Source organism: Petromyzon marinus, chromosome 3 (genome assembly GCF_048934315.1).
Source record: "Petromyzon marinus isolate PM22_M1 ecotype Great Lakes invasive population chromosome 3, UKy_Petmar_22M1.pri1.0, whole genome shotgun sequence".
NCBI classification, from domain to species: Eukaryota; Metazoa; Chordata; class Hyperoartia; order Petromyzontiformes; family Petromyzontidae; genus Petromyzon; species Petromyzon marinus.
In genome coordinates this window covers 16,949,371-16,963,081 of record NC_133669.1, presented here as the reverse complement: position 1 = coordinate 16,963,081, position 13,711 = coordinate 16,949,371, and the positions used below count along the sequence as shown (strand labels likewise).

General features: G+C 48.2%; 1 protein-coding gene across 8 annotated transcripts in view; it reads left to right on the top strand.

Moving 5' to 3' along the window:
* The first annotated feature begins 504 nt into the window (after nt 1–504).
* The window catches only part of LOC116955618 (MYND-type zinc finger-containing chromatin reader ZMYND8-like), a 60,127-nt gene continuing 46,920 nt past the window's right edge, over nt 505–13,711 (top strand). For 2 of the 8 annotated variants that reach the window (XM_032976820.2, XM_076051836.1), the window contains exon 1: nt 6,388–6,577. In XM_032976820.2, coding sequence (XP_032832711.1) covers nt 6,522–6,577 — 56 coding nt within the window. In that variant the 5' untranslated portion in view covers nt 6,388–6,521. The other 6 variants (XM_032976838.2, XM_032976849.2, XM_032976829.2 and 3 more) reach the window with 6 other exon arrangements.

Here is a 13,711-nt window from a genome sequence, read left to right as displayed (position 1 = left end):
AAAATGAAATACCAAATTTCACATGTCATAAAGAGTAGCGGTGTTTTATGAGAGTACAGATATGACGTGATTGTTTTAGTGTTCTATAGTCAGGATGAACAACCGGAAATATATTTTTTGACAGTGGTGTTCTGCTCCAAGCATTGGTCATAAAGATCAAAGCTACATCGGTACAATTTGTCATGTAAAATAAAATACACTACAGTTACGTGGATCTTGAGTACAACACATTGTTTTCATTGATCAATATCGAATGTTAATATCGCCAATGAAAACACAGCACGTTAGACATATCAAAGCAGCTTTTTTGGCCGCTTATTCGAGTTTTGACATTCACCAGGCTGTTGCATTTGTTAATTTGGCTCTCACCGATTCCTGTCATAATTTGCTGCAACTGGGCGACATGTGCTGTACATCCTTGACAGTGGCTTCACCATGCTGTAATACTGCGGGGCTATGTCACTGTGGCCTCTATGCGAGCCAGTAGCCTCAAAATGTAGTGCGTGCAGGCCCCGTGAGCCTTGTTTGAGTCTCTCTTGCTATAGATTCCTTCCGTCCTCCCCTCTCTCTCTTTCTCTCCACGCTGCCTCAGAGGCCGGTGCTGGTGGGAGCGCAACGCACGCACACTGCAGGAGGGCTTTCTTGGGCACTCACTCGTCAAGCCGGCGAGCACATACGGTGGCAACCATCTGGAGCATAGCTCTGATCTCTTCCCACGACCATGGTGGTGCGCGTTTTCCTGAGGAGAAGGTAGGAAGATTGCATAGCAGGGGGCACCGTGGTCTCTTGGTGAATTCTGCCGGATGGTTGGCGGTGTGTGACTCTCTTGTGGGATGCATTACGGTGTGAAAGTGTCACATCTGTGACACAGAGTGCAGAAAGATGGGCTGCCCAAATATTGTGTATGAAGCATACTTTATTGCCATGTGGAAAGGCGGCGAGTTTGCATGTGAACGGTATTTGTTGAAGTGTTCTATGATGTTTGTTAACCGGGATTTGTGCTCATACAAATAGCTTTTAATAACTGGTACCTGGAATTAAGGTGCAGAATTAACCACGTTTTGGAAATATGGTCAGGAGAGATGACTGCAACCCAGTGTTTTTGTTCACATTGCAACTACATTACTGTGTATGTGACTTTCCCCATCAAACATTGCATTGTATGCCCAGTTTAGAATTCAGGAGAGCATTTGCTTGACAGTATTTGGATGTTTATACTATCAATGGCATACAGAAATTAGGAGTGTGACATTTCTGGTATGTATTGAAGAGTAAAATATGCTTTCGCTATGTGTTTCAATAAATACAGGATGGTGTCTGGAATATAAATAAGGTCATAAAATAGCACAACAGTTGCAATGGCGTAGGTTAATATTGAGTAAAGTCAGCGGCCCGGTTATGCAGATAAAACGAGGTTTAAGATAATGATGACATTTTCCTATTCATATTCTTTGACATTTTTATAAAAACATGGAAAAATAGTCACCTCGTACAGGAAAATGTTTACACCACAGAACCGGATTAGTCTAAAGTATGTAGATTTGGTATTGGAATACACAGCAAAATATACCAGATCACTGTTATCAGTATGGTGATAACTGTAACTTTAAATTAGAAAAATATATCCAGAAAATATATTTTTTAAAACGTAGGGATTATGGATTGTTATTAATTGCAGTGCTGTAATTGATTTGTTTTGTATATCGGTTTCAGGTATATTTACATTTTTGTATTAAGGCTTAATTGCAGCAGCATAGAGTGGTCATACTCTTGCTAAAACACACACATAACGAGTAGGTGCCGGTAAATGCATGTTTTGTTGTAATTGCGTGCAATACGTCCAACATTAAGCATATTTATTGTTACAAGTGCAATTACTAACAATGCTTATCTTAAGCCAATTGCAATGTACAAGAGGAAAGACAACAATTGGGGGAATCTGCCTTGAAGGTTCACCTCACACAGAACTTCCTGTGAAACAGGAAGAACCATTTCACACATTGCAGCGTTGCCGATAACCATTTTTTTTCCGGTCGTAAAAATGCTAAATCAAGAAAGCAGAATGTATTGGTATCATCACATCACAGCTTTTTTTTTTGTAAATGCCCATTACCTGCGCCAGAACCTCCAGTCATAGGAATAGGTTTTACCCTTTTAACTGGCACAAAAACTGACACCTTTATTCAAGGCATCATGTTTGCAATAACCACAACACAAGCAGTCAAAATGCAAACAAAAAAAGACAACTCTGATAATAATATGCACTGTCCTTGAATTTGATTGGTCCACACCCGAGACGGCTTTTCTTAGAGCCTAGTCTCCATTGGTGTTGGACCAGTTAAAAGGGTAAAACCTATTCCTATATCTTGTTACTGGCAAAGGAGGTCTCATAATGTAAACCTCCAGTCATTTATACAGCTATGGGTCAAAGAGCCAGTGGCCAGTTGACCTCCCATGGCTGTCAGGCATGCGTGGTGCACATTGGGATTGTCACGGCGCAAAATGGCAGCCCGGTCGGTGTGATTGTTGCATGCAGCTTTGGACTTGTGCATGGGGGCCACCAGCAAGCGGGTTTGTGCGTGAGAGAGACTGCTGGGCCAACTACGGCACCCCTTTCTTCTTATTATTATTCTTGACAGCCAATCAAGTGTGGTCTCTTTTCACGTGATTGCCAGCCAATGCAGTCCTGTATGGAGTGTGCAGGATTGTGGGTGGTTTTTTTTGGCGATCAGATACTTTCCACCGTATTATGCCCTGAGACTGCAGACTTTTGTTCACCAGTCGGGTTTTTTTTGCACACAAAAAAAAGGTAAGGCTAATTTTTCGTGAGATTGTTACTAGATATTTTTTTTTACATGGGGGGGGGGGGGGTTTCTGCAAACCATAATTTCATTACATTAGAGGGTGTGTGTTTACCTGATACGAGCCAAATATATGTATTTTGTTAAGATAAAAATGCTAGTGGTCGTTTGCATACTGCGGTTATAACATCATGACGTTTGGGGAAATCGGTGCCATTTTACATTTACCCTACCCCATGAAGCCCTCCCCCGTGCATCTGTTCATCCCGTAGCATCTTTCCATTGTTTCACGTTGACATGGGCCTCATTAGGGGGGCCGCGACTGAAGCGAGCCCTGCGATTGTGCCATCCGCAATTGCCGTGTGACATACACGCCCGGGGAAAAGGACGGGTGTTGGTTGTAACGTGTTCTAAAGCATACACAAGCGCCATCGACGGTCCCCGGTCCCCAAAACACACGAGGCTCGTGCCACCGCATGCGGGATCAGCCTTGAGCCCTCTCCTCTCTCTATCCTCAGCTATATAGATTCCGTCCCTCCTCCCGCTCGCTTCTCCTCGCTCCCTCGGAAGCTGCCTGGGAAAAAACACAGAAACGCACACTATAAGCGAGAGGGCATTGCTCGGGGGGGGACGGGTGGTGGTGGTGGTGGCATTCGCTTGTATCGGCAAAGTCGGCGACGCAGGCGAGGGGCACGCGTCCGTGGTTGGAGGAGATAAGAGCGATCGTCGGAGGATCATGGTGGTTCGAGTTTTCCTGAGGAGAAGGTAGGAGTCACTAGAACCACCACCACCGCCACCACCACCGCCTCTTGTATTTGGCCATCGATGTGTTTCTTTGGGAACAACACGGGGTGGCAAATCTCTGGGATGTTCTTTACGCAAATGTGTTTTTTTTAATTTCTTCTAATTGTGCTATTTTGTCCCGTCTATATACATTTCACACTCTTGTCAATGTGTTGTATTTCCGGTGAGGAAAGCAGCCTCTTATTTTGTCGTTGCGTTGTTTTAACGCAAGGACGCGAATTTCAGTGAAAATGACAGGTAATGTGCATTGGTATTGTGCAATAGTGTTGGGACAGGAAACGTGACAAGGACGTGCAGTTTACAAAATCTCGAGAAGCGTGCTGAAAATGCCAGTGCAGCGATTGATTTTTAAATGACATGATCATTTGTCTTTGCCTCAAAGGGGGCCAATGGAGCATTTCCTATGGAAATGTGACTTTTTTTTCTTCCTCCCACTCAATACAGTGCTAACGAACCAGGGCACCTACCCGGCAAGCAACCATAATTAAGGTAGCTTATGCTATTTTATATATAAAAAATAGAATTAAAGTAGAATTGAGCATATTCGTGGAGTTACAGGAATCACTCTCTGCACAGTGCTTGTGGGGATTGGAGGCTGAGACATGGTGGGGGTGCTGAAGAACAATCAAGTCGGTTCCTGCAGCCAGATGAACGAGCACGTGTACGAATGTTTCTGATGAAATATGTTAAGCTCGACACTTGTTGTTGAATCCAGTACGGGTATAAAATCCTCGACATGATTTATCCAATATTATTGATAGAGAAGCAACATGAAACGTCTAAGGAGCTGTTGAGTGGCACACGTGGGTTGCAAAATGAGCTCATCTGTATGGAATGCTGGGGGGGAGTGGAGGTTTGGTTTATAAAAAAAAGAGAGCTGAGAGCAAGTGGCGCATTGTGTCTTTCTGCTTAGACACAGGCCCGCAATGGCTGTTCTTTGGGCTGCGTTAAGCAGACGAGCAACCCCACGGTGGAATTAATTTGCCGCCGAAGCTGGCCCACGTCCATTGAACAATTTACGTAAATCGTACCCAATTTCCACCCAGCAATTTGTAACCAACCACCTCGAACCAACAAAAATTAACAACAACCCAGCAACGCTTCAATGAAGCCTTCCTTCCCCCACGGGCTCGGTCAACTGTACGTACGTCAATTACGGGACAGTGTTGTTTTTTGTTTTGTTGTTTTCACAGCCGATTTGCCGTAACGTGTTAGATACGTTTGGGCCCCGATGTATGTAACGTTTTGTTAATTTGACGTCGATTACGTATTTGGACAGTACTGTATTTTTTTAAACATTTGGTGTACACTTGTTTTAGCGTGGAGCAAAAGCAGAATTGCATGCCACTTAATTGGCATATCGTAACGTGTAAAGACGGGTACATTTACATTCGAGACCTGAATCGTTACTATGTTTGTGTATACACAGTAGTTTGGTATTGTATATTGTGTGTTGTTAATGTCATTGTGTGATGTAACGGATTTGAACGCCAGTTTTAACAATGGTGGTGGGCTCAAGAGGCAGAGCGAACGACATGAGATGGTAAGGTTGGTTGCGGGTTCATATCCTGGTTGGGCCTTGGACCCAGCCCATCATCTCCCCCGGGGTCGATAAAACGAGTACCACTTTAGTGGGTGGGGAAGGTCACAATGGTGGCTACCCACAAGTGCGGAATTTCCATCGCTGGCTCGGCTCGCTTGAGCCAGGAAATCATTTTGAGTTTTAACAAGCAAACAGGAGATGTCCACGTGCTATTTATTGATTTTTTTTCCTCTCAGCTGTAAAATCATCAAGGCCACAGCCGCATTGTGACTTACAACACTTGCACACACACACAAAACCACACTACGTTGCTGCTGTATTAGACAAACCCTAAATAAACCGGCCACGTTTCATTGTTTAGATACAGTACATTTAACGTGACCGAAGGGTACATTTCCCTTTGTTCCATCTGCGTGTAAAGTCCCCGCAGAATGTGCACGTTGCAGCCGCACTACCACGGCTACACCCAGCACCATCAGTCAAAAGTCAGTGGTGCCAACCACCCGCACCCTCTCTTGGGTCACATGGCGTGCACACACACACAGAGACACAAACAGTGCCACCCACCACGACTTCCGCTCTCGCATTCTGCAACTCGTCTCTCTGAAACCAGCCCAGGCAAAGGGGCACACAGCGAAGATCTCCACCCTCCCCGTGTTTGCCTAGCACAGACTTGTTTGGGGTGGGGGGCCCAGTGCTGCTAGCGAGAAACCTACGAAGTCACGGCACACCACGCCCGGGGGCTCGCCTTTGTCTCCCCAAAGTGACGATGTTTTTTTTGTTCAGAACACCGCACCAGGTGCTCGTTCGAGGCCGAGTCGACCTAGGGGAGGGCCCATGACCGGTTCTGATAATCGTTCGCCGGTGTTGGCCGTGATCGGGAATCGAACTCGGGGTGAGCCCCGGGGGGTTCGTAGCGCAGCGCCATAAGTGCTCCACACACGACGACGACGACAACAACAACACACGAGGATAGGAATCAACATGGCTGCCAACAGAGTTAAAAATCTGTTGCCTCTTTGCCCAGCTGACAGCAACCCGCTGATTGGGGGGGGGCGGCGGCGGCGTCGTCGTCTTCCTCTTCCCAGGGTAGCAACAGCCCGACTCTGCGTACCCCATTGGCCAAGCGCGTGGCGGCCCATGCAGCCCGACGGCCAATGGGAGGCGTCTGCGGGCAGCTGGGGGTGGGTGGGGGGGGAACCTCACCGAGTTGGCTTAATGAGTGACACGCACGCCCGGGCTGCTGCTGCTGCCCCCCCACCACCACCAACCCACTGCAGATGTCTGGAACCTTCCACCATCTTTGTTTCTTCATCACCACAACCTCCTCCTCCTCCCTCCCCTCCCCACCCCAACAAGGTTAGAGGCTGCTAATGGCTGAGGCACTAGTGGAGCAGAGCTTTGGCTCTCAGTTGTCTCCACAACAGAGGTATGCTGTTGTCGACGTCTCATTGTGTTCACAAAGCGTTGCCGCGTAGAGTCAACGGGGAGCGGCAGCGTGCAGCAGCAGCAGCAGCATCGTCATCATCCTGGAGCAGTTGTTATGATGTAAAGGAACAGTGTATGCAGTGCTGTTAATTACTAAAGAGGTGGGGGAGGGGGGCGGTGTTACAATGGGTACATTTTGTTTGTTTAAACTGGTGATGAGTTTTGTGTCTTGTCTTTGTGGGGTGGTTTTTTTTTGTAATTGCAGTACATATAAATGACTGGTGATGCCTTGCTGTGATGTTAATGTGTATGAATTTAAGTTCTGTAGTCTTTGTATGTATATTGTGTATATATGTGTTTTTTATTTGTTTTGTGAAGTGTGCTTGGGTCTGTAAATAGTCACCTTGTGATGCGAGCTGCTCTTAGGTACAGGGTACTGCTGCCTGTGGTGATGATGATGATGATGCAGCCTGGCAGCCATGTTCTCTACCGGCTCGTGCTCGCAGCCAGGACGTACTCAGCAGCACGACACATCAGCAGCAGCACAACACACACCAACAGCAGCACAACACACCAACAGCAGCATAGCACACACCAACAGGAGCACAGCACACACCAACAGGAGCACAACACAGCCGCAGCACAACACACAGTAGCAGCAGCACAACACAGTAGCAGCAGCACAACACACAGTAGCAGCACAGCAGCAGCACACACAGCAGGAGCACAACACACAGCAGCAGCACAACACACTAACAGGAGCACAGCACACACCAACAGCAGCACAACACAGCCGCAGCACAACACACAGTAGCAGCAGCACAACACAGTAGCAGCAGCACAACACACAGTAGCAGCACAACACACAGCAGGAGCACACACACCAACAGGAGCATAACTCACGCTAACAGGAGCACAGCACACACCAACAGCAGCACAACACAGCCGCAGCACAACACACAGTAGCAGCAGCACAACACACACTAGCAGCAGCACAACACACAGTAGCAGCACAACACACAGCAGGAGCACACACACCAACAGGAGCATAACTCACGCTAACAGGAGCACACACCAACAGCAGCACAACACAGCCGCAGCACAACACACAGTAGCAGCAGCACAACACACTAGCAGCAGCACAACACACAGTAGCAGCACAACACACAGTAGCAGCACAACACACAGCAGGAGCACACACACCAACAGGAGCATAACACACACTAACAGGAGCACAGCACACACCAACAGCAGCACAACACACCAACAGCAGCACAACACACAGTAGCAGCACAACACACAGTAGCAGCACAACACACAGTAGCAGCACAACACACAGTAGCAGCAGCACAACACACAGCAGCAGCACAACACAGTAGCAGCACAACACAGCAGCAGCACAACACACAGTAGCAGCACAACACACAGTAGTAGCAACACAGCAGCAGCACAACACACAGCAGGAGCACATCACACGCCAACAGGAGCACAACACAGTAGCAGCGACATAGCAGCACAACACACGGCAACAGGAGCACAACCCATAGCACACCCCACATCAGCAGCACACAGAAGCAACACAGCAGCAGCACAACGCAGCACCATACACAGCAGCACCATACACAGCAGCACAACACACAGCACAACACAGCAGCAGCACAACACAGCAGTAGCAGCACAAGACACAGTAGTAGCACAACACAGCAGCAGCACAACACGCCAACAGGAGCACAACACACATCAGCAGCACACATTAACAGCAGCACAACGGAGCAGCACAGTACACAACAGCACAGCAGCATACACATTAGCAGCAGCACAACACACAGCAGCACAACACACAGCAGCACAACACAACAGAAGCACAACACGTGTCAGAAGCAGCACAACACACGTAAGTACCAGCGCAACACACATAAGCAGCAGTATAACACATAAGTAGCACAAAACACATCAGCAGCACAGCACAAAACATCACCAGCATGACATATCAGCAACAGCAGCACACATCAGCAGCAGTACAACACTTCGAAGCAGCACAACACAGCAGCAGCACACACAGCAGCAAACACATCAACAGCAGCACAACAGCACTACAGCACAACACTCAGCAGCAGCAAAACAACAGTACAACACACATCAGCAGAACATACAGCAGCAATACAGCAAACATAGCAGCAGCACAACACGCAATAGCAGCACACACAGCACAACACGCAGCAGGACACAGCAGCAGCAGTACAACACTTAGCAGCAGCACAGCACACATCAGCAGCACAACACAGCAGCACAAAACACATCAACACAGCAGCACAACACACATCAACACACATTAGCAGCAGCACAACACACATTAGCAGCAGCGCAACACTTAGCAGCAGCAGCATGGCACACATGAGCAGCACAGCACACATGAGCAGCACAGCACACACGAGCAGCACAATACAGCAGCACAACATGTCGCAGTACAACACGCTTCAACAGCACACAGCAGCAATATAACAGCAGCACAACACACAGCAGCAGAACAACGCAGCAGCAGCACAACGACACGCATCAGCACCACAACACATCAGCAGTAGCACAACAAACAGCAGCTTAACACATCAGCAGCACAACACACATCAGCAGCAGCACAACACATCAGCAGCACAACACACGTCGACAGCAGCATAACACCAGCAGCACCGCGCAAAACACATCAGCAGCAACATGATACAGCAACAACAGCACACACAGCAGCAGCAGTACAACACAGCAGCACAACACGAAACAGCACAACACAGCAGCAGCACAACGACACGCAGCAGCAGCACAACGACACGCAGCAGCACCACAACATTAGCAGCACAATACAGCAGCACAACACATCTGCAGCACAACACATCTGCAGCACAACACATCTGCAGCATACCACACCAGCAGCATACCACACCAGCAGCACAGCACGAAACATAGCAGCAACATGCAACAGCAGCACACACATCAGCAGTAGCAGTATAACACTTTGCAGCAGCACAACACACAGCAGCAGCACAGCATATAATAGGTGCACAACACACGTTAGCATCAGCAGCAGCAGCACAAAACACAGCAGCACAAAACACATCGGACGCACAACACACAGCAGCACAACACACAACAGCAGCAGTATAACACAGCAGCACAACACACATCGGACGCACAACACACAGCAACACAACAGCAGCAGTATGACACACAGCAGCACAACACACATCAGCAGCACAAAACACATCAACAGCACAGCACACATCACCAGCATGACACATCAGCAACAAGCACACACATCAGCAGCAGTACAACACTTCGAAGCAGCAGAACACAGCAGCAGCACACACAGCAGCAAACACATCAGCAGCAGTATAACATTCAACAGCAGTACAATACAGCACAACACTCAGCAGAAGAAAAACAACAGTACAACACATCAGCAGCAGAACATACAGCAGCAATACAGCAAACAGCAGCAGCACAACACGCAATAGCTGCACACACAGCACAACATGCAGCAGGACACAGCAGCAGCAGTACAACACTTAGCAGCACAGCACACATCAGCAGCACAACACAGCAGTACAAAACACATGAACACAGCAGCACAACACATCACCAGCAGCGCAACACTTAGCAGCAGCACGGCACACATGAGCAGCACGGCACACATGAGCAGCACAACACACATGAGCAGCACAATACAGCAGCACAACATATTGCAGTACAACACGCTTCAGCACACAGCAATATAACATCAGCAGCACAACACACAGCAGCAGAACAACACAGCAGCAGCACAACGACACGCATCAGCACCACAACACATCAGCAGTAGCACAACAAACAGCAGCAAAACATATCAGCAGCACAACACACATCAGCAGCAGCACAACACAGCAGCACAACACACGTCGACAGCAGCATAACACACCAGCAGCACCGCGCAAAACACATCAGCAGCAACATGATACAGCAACAACAGCACACACATCAGGAGCAGCAGTACAACACAGCAGCACAACACGAAACAGCACAACGACACGCAGCAGCAGCACAACGACACGCAGCAGCAGCACAACGACACGCATCAGCACCACAACATAGCACAACACATCTACAGCACAACACATCTGCAGCACAACACATCTGCAGCACAACACACATCAGCAGCATAACACACCAGCAGCACAGCACGAAACATAGCAGCAACATGCAACAGCAGCACACACATCAGCAGTAGCAGTATAACACTTCGCAGCAGCACAACACACAGCAGCAGCACAGCATATAATAGGTGCACAACACACGTTAGCATCAGTAGCAGCAGCACAAAACAGCAGCAGCACAAAACACATCGGACGCACAACACACAGCAGCACAACACAACAGCAGCAGTATAACACACATCAGCAGCACAACACACAGCAGCACAACACACATCAACAGCACACATCACCAGCATGACACATCAGCAACAGAAGCACACATCAGCAGCAGTACAACACTTCGAAGCAGCAGAACACAGCAGCAGCACACACAGCAGCAAACACATCAGCAGCAGTATAACACTCAGCAGCAGCACAATACAGTACAACACACATCAGCAGCAGAACATAAAGCAGCAATACAGCAAACAGCAGCAGCACAACACAAAATAGCAGCACACATCAGCAGCACAACACAGCAGTACAAAACACATCAACACACAGCAGCACAACACACATCAACACACAGCAGCACAACACATCAACACACAGCAGCACAAAACACATTAGCAGCAGCGCAACACTTAGCAGCAGCACGGCACACATGAGCAGCACGGCACACATGAGCAGCACGGCACACATGAGCAGCATGGCACACATGAGCAGCACAACACACATGAGCAGCACAACACACATGAGCAGCACAACACACAGGAGCAGCACAGTACAGCAGCACAACATATCGCAGTACAACACGCTTCAACAGCAAACAGCAATATAACATCAGCAGCACAACACACAGCAGCAGCACCACTACACGCATCAGCACCACAACACATCAGCAGTAGCACAACAAACAGCAGCAAAACACATCAGCAGCAAAACACATCAGCATAACACATCAGCAGCACAACACATCAGCAGTAGCACAACAAACAGCAGCAAAACACAGCAGCATAACACATCAGCAGCACAACACACGTCGACAGCCGCATAACACACCAGCAGAACTGCGCAAAACACATCAGCGGCAACATGATACAGCAACAACAGCACACACAGCAGCAGCAGTACAACACAGCAGCACAACACGAAACAGCACAACGACACGCAGCAGCACAACGACACGCATCAGCACCACAACACATTAACAGCACCACAACACATCAACAGCAGCACAACACATCAGCAGCACAACACAGCAGCACAACACATCAGCAGCACAACACAGCAGCAGCACAACACACATCAGCAGCATAACACACACCAGCAGTACAGCACAAAACATAGCAGCAACATGCAACAGCAGCACACACATCAGCAGTAGCAGTATAACACTTCGCAGCAGCACAACACACAGCAGCAGCACAGCACATAATAGTTGCACAACACACGTTAGCATCAGTAGCAGCACAAAACACAGCAACAGCACAAAACACATCGGACGCACAACACACATCAGCAGCACAACACATGGCAGAAGCACAACACACATCGGATGCACAACACAGCAGCAGCAGCACAACACACATCAGCAGCACAACACACATCAGCAGCACAACACAGCAGAAGCACAACACAGCAGAAGCACATAACAGCACAACACACAGGAGCAGCACAACACATCAGAAATAGCAGCACAATACGCAGCAGCAGCAGCAAAACACAAATCAGCAGCACACACAGCAGCAGCAGTACAACACTTAGCAACATCACAGCAGACATCAGCACAGCAGCACAACACAGCAGCAACACAAAATATATCAGCGGTAACACACAGCATCAGAACACATGAGCAGCACAGCATACAGCAACAGAACAGCACACATGAGCAGCACAACACACACCAGCTCAACTCACAGCAGCAGCACAACACAACAGTACAACACACATCAGCAGCAGAACATACAGCAGCAATACAGCACACATCAGCATCAGCACCACAACACATCAGCAGCAGCACAACACATCAGGAGCAGCACAACACAGCAGGACAACATGCAGCAGCAACACAACACGCAGCAGCAGCACAATACACAGCCTCAACACAGCAGCACAACACACATCAGCAGTAGCACAACACAAATCAGCAGCACATGCCATCAGTCGGCCTTCTGCAGTCCATTTATTACCTGCCTGCAATGCAGTCCATTACAGTACTGCATTGGCATGTTATGGTCCAGTCTAGTGCTGAACATTGAACACAGCAGAGAGTATACTAGCAGCATTAAACTAGTTTGTAGTGTTACACCGTATTGGTGTGCAATTTGAGGGCCGCATTTTAATGTGGAACTTAAATGCCTTGTTGGATTGTCAAATGTGGCACTTTTGGGTGTGCAGGCATGTGCACTCGGTGTGCATATTTCTGCTGTGAGCCGTCACTACTCGCCTGCCCTGATTCAGTTGAAGGGTAATTACTGTACAGTGTTTGGCCGAAATTACATAATTTGCAATGTGGCTGTAGTAGCAAAAGGCATCTTGTGGAATACTGAACTGTATTATTGCCCTGCAGTGTGTTAGTTAAACAGTCATGTAGCTGGACCACATTTCACCATTTATTTTTGTCCCATGTGGAGGAATTCACGCTCTCAACGTTAGGTCAGGTGCTGCTGTGGCTTTTGTTTCTTCTGGCAGAGGGATGGGCGTTGGCCACATCTGCTCACCAGAGTGGTGGTGGTGAATCAGTGATGCAGCACAGTGCAGTGAACCCTCCTCAGGCTTATTCTGTTATAGCAGGTGATAACAGGAGGCCCAAGGGCTTACTCCACGCACACACTGGCTGCAATGCAGGTGCATTGGTGAGTAAAGTGGCCTTGTTTGGAAGGGCAACCATTTCCTGTGCTCCTTAAGTACAGGAAATTGCCGCGTTTCATTCTGAGAGTTAATGCTGCTGGAGAGTTTGTTGATGTACGTTT